This window comes from Etheostoma cragini, chromosome 15, assembly GCF_013103735.1.
Source record: "Etheostoma cragini isolate CJK2018 chromosome 15, CSU_Ecrag_1.0, whole genome shotgun sequence".
Lineage (NCBI taxonomy): Eukaryota > Metazoa > Chordata > Actinopteri > Perciformes > Percidae > Etheostoma > Etheostoma cragini.
In genome coordinates this window covers 17,405,935-17,409,290 of record NC_048421.1, presented here as the reverse complement: position 1 = coordinate 17,409,290, position 3,356 = coordinate 17,405,935, and the positions used below count along the sequence as shown (strand labels likewise).

Sequence of the window (3,356 nt, the reverse complement as noted above, 5' to 3'; positions counted from 1 at the left end):
CTTTCCCGAGCCACACCAACCAGCTCCGACTGGGGGGTCCCCAGGGCGTTCCCAGGCCAGGTTGGAGATATAATCCCTCTACCTAGTCCTGGGCCTCCTTCCAGCTGGACGTGCCTGGAACGCCTCCCTAGGGAAGCTCCCAGGAGGCATCCTTACCAGATGCCCAAACCACCTCAACTGGCTCCTTCGACGTGAAGCAGCGGTTCTACTCCGAGCTCCTCACCCTATCTCTAAGGGAGATGCCAGCCATCCTCCTGCGGAAACCCATTTCTGCCGCTTGTACCCTGGATCTCGTTTTTTCAGTCATGACCCAGCCTTCATGACCGTGGGTGAGGGGAGGAACGAACACTGATTGGTAGATCGAGAGCTTTGCCTTCTGGCTCAGCTCCCTTTTTGTGACAACGGTGCGATAAACGGAATGTAATACAGCACCGCCTGCTCCGATTCTCCGACCAATCTCCCGGTCCATGGTCCCCTGACTCGCAAACAAGACCCCAAGGTATTTATATTCCTTCACTTGGGGTCTTTATATTTCCACAATTATATATATTCTTTTATTATCCCCAAAAAGAATATTTAATTTTCACTTTTTTTAACTTTCTCATTATATTTGCACATTTGTCTTGCATAGTTATTATTTCTAAACCACACTTTTTCAGGAAGTGTCTTGAAAAAGTGTATGCGTATTGTCTGTCACATCTGAACTGAGCTTCAGGTATTGTCATTACGTATTAAATGAAAGTAAAAAAAAAAAAAAATGAAAAAAAAGTGTAAAGGTGAGGTTGGAAAGCTCAGTAAGCAATACAGAAAACAGCGTTTGAATTGATTTTTTAAATTTGTGTAAGAAAAGGCACAGATTGAATTACACATACAAACATTACAGATCATACAGAATGTATTTCTACATAAACAACTTTATATGGCAGCAAAAATGCAACTCTAGAATTATAATGTAATTTAACTTTTTAGTTACATTTATCAAAATCATTTATCATACCTCAAAGATACATCCCATATTGTAAACACATTTGATTTCCATTCATTTAGATTTTAAGGCAGGTTAAGGTGCTAAAGAAATACTGGGAAACTATCAAAACGCTCAATCCACTATAATAAATAATAAAATAGTCAGAAAAGGTACCTTTAAACAAGCCATCAGAACTTTTTTTTAGGGTTGTGATGTCACAACTATACAGTTGTTATGTCATAACATGCGCTACAAATGGTGCATTCCAGACAGAGGATACAATTAGATCTATTCAGACAGACAGTATGAGAAAAATGTGTTTAATCCTAAACCTTTAATGCTTGGTGCTGAACGGTGAACTGTAAGCAGAGTTTTAATGAATCTCATACCTGATCAAAGTCTCAGAGTTGTCACATTGTGATTTTTGACACAAATGCAGTAATTATCTCTGTTTACTACTGTATTACACAAAACATTTTCTCTATCATTTTGTGTTCTTCATCCACATCCTCAAATTTAATTTCCATTTTTCTTTCTTTCTTCATCTGCTTCTCTGGATAGAATGGGGTCTCCAGGATAGCTTTGTTTTCCTCCGATGTCACCCGACCTTCACACAGGAAGTCATGGATCTTCTGCCATGAGTCCATCTCTGAGCGCCAAAGAGCAGTTCTGGCTCTGATGAACTGAGAGACTTCAGTTTTGCTGCCTTTGGCCAGATTGATGCTGTCTTTACAGATGAAGAAGATGTCCATGCCGAGGAAAAGAGTATTGAGACCGATGAACCCGGCCCTGGCTGACTTGGAGAGGGCAAGAGGCCCTTTGACTGCTGCCTGTCCGATATCTGGGATATCTGCTGCCACTCTGGGCACGTTACTAAATGCTTTTCCTTCCTGCACTGACACTTTGCCAGCACTTGCAATCAGATCTTCACTTTTTAACATCTTAACAACGGAGGCGGCATTAGAAATCTTGCCAATTCCCACAACCATATCTATCGGGCTTGTTTCCTCTTTGATCTCGACCTTCAGACAATCCTGCAGACCCTGCACATCCTCCACGAAGCTCTGGAAGCTTTCACTGGCTTTCTTCTGCTGTGTGGGGTTTACTCCAATCTCTGTGGCAGTGGTGACAAGACTGTTAACTCCGCTGGTAACTCCCAGCCCTACCCCAGTCATTATCAGCACTAAAGACGCTCCAGCTGTTACAGGACTTAATGCCAAACCAATGATGGAAAGGACACCTCCAACTGCCCCCACGGAGCTGCCGGCCACACTGGAGATCTTTGCCCCCGTGTTCATCCTGTCTAGCTGAACAGCGTTCTCCTCCAGGTCTTTAAGGAACTGCAGCATCCGGGGCTATCGCTTGCTGAACGTATTGATGAAGCCAGAACACGGTTTGTCCTAATACAAGAACACCGTACGGAAGCTCTGGTTCATCCTGATGAAGGGAATAGAGGAAAATAGGAAAGACCAAGTCAAAATAAAGATTTTTTTTTTTTATAGTACGTCAACAAAAGTTAGTAAAGTATATTTTAAAAAAGTGCTAAAAGAGTCAAAGTATAGCAACACTTAACCTTCTGTCTTCTTTAGTATAAAGTGATAAAAGCCACAGTATAGTATGTCAGAAAGTTTTTCCCTTATCACCCTCAACTATTTGATCTGACATACGTGATATGTCAATATCAGTGTTGTATCTTTTAAATCATTCTCTTATCCCTCTGAGCTATGTGACCTGACATAAACACAAAGCCTGTGGCATGTTAGTTTTATTCTCTAAGTGTTTCAGACCTTAAAACACACAGCTGCGTGGAGGATTTGAATTCTAAATCTTCTGACTCATAATCAGGGTCTTTTTCCCCTAAGTTATCCATGCTGGATGTATGTGATTTTGGCATATGTAGGATTATATGACATTTTATGTAAATAGGAAAAAAAAGTCATAGTATACTATGTTGGAAAAAGTCATAGGAGTATGGTATGTCACTTCCTCCAGCATAAGATTTTAACATATAACCTTCTGTCTTCCATAGTATGGAATGTCACAAAAGTGATTAAAAGTCACACTATAGTATGTCGAAAAAGTGATAAAAAGTCATAGTATATTATTTGAAAAAAATCAAACTCTAGTATGTTGAAGATACCATAAAAAGTCATGGTATGGTATGTTAAAAAAAAGTGATGAAAAAAGACATGAACCCATAAGCTCCTGCCTTTAAATCATTCACTTATACCTCTAAGCTATTTGACCTTACAAAAAAACTTGTGATCGTGGCATATTATAAACCTATACTCAGTATATTTGACACTTAAAGCACTTCCTCTAGCATAGGATATTATAACATAACCTTCTGTCTTCCATAGTATAGTATGTCAAAGAAGTGATAAAAAGT

The 3,356-nt window shown here is 39.9% G+C and overlaps 1 protein-coding gene across 1 annotated transcript; it reads right to left on the bottom strand.

The window, feature by feature from the left end:
• Window positions 1–1,271: 1,271 nt before the first annotated feature.
• On the bottom strand, window positions 1,272–2,316 carry LOC117958172 (apolipoprotein L2-like). The gene has a single exon (XM_034894446.1). It carries the CDS (start codon window positions 2,314–2,316, stop codon window positions 1,423–1,425), a length of 894 nt encoding a protein of 297 aa, XP_034750337.1. The 3' UTR covers window positions 1,272–1,422.
• Between the last annotated feature and the right edge of the window lie 1,040 nt (window positions 2,317–3,356).

Excerpts from the sequence above, each read along its gene's own strand:
- LOC117958172 (XM_034894446.1), bottom strand. The coding sequence starts at position 2,316 with ATGCTGCAGTTCCTTAAAGACCTGGAGGAGAACGCTGTTCAGCTAGAC.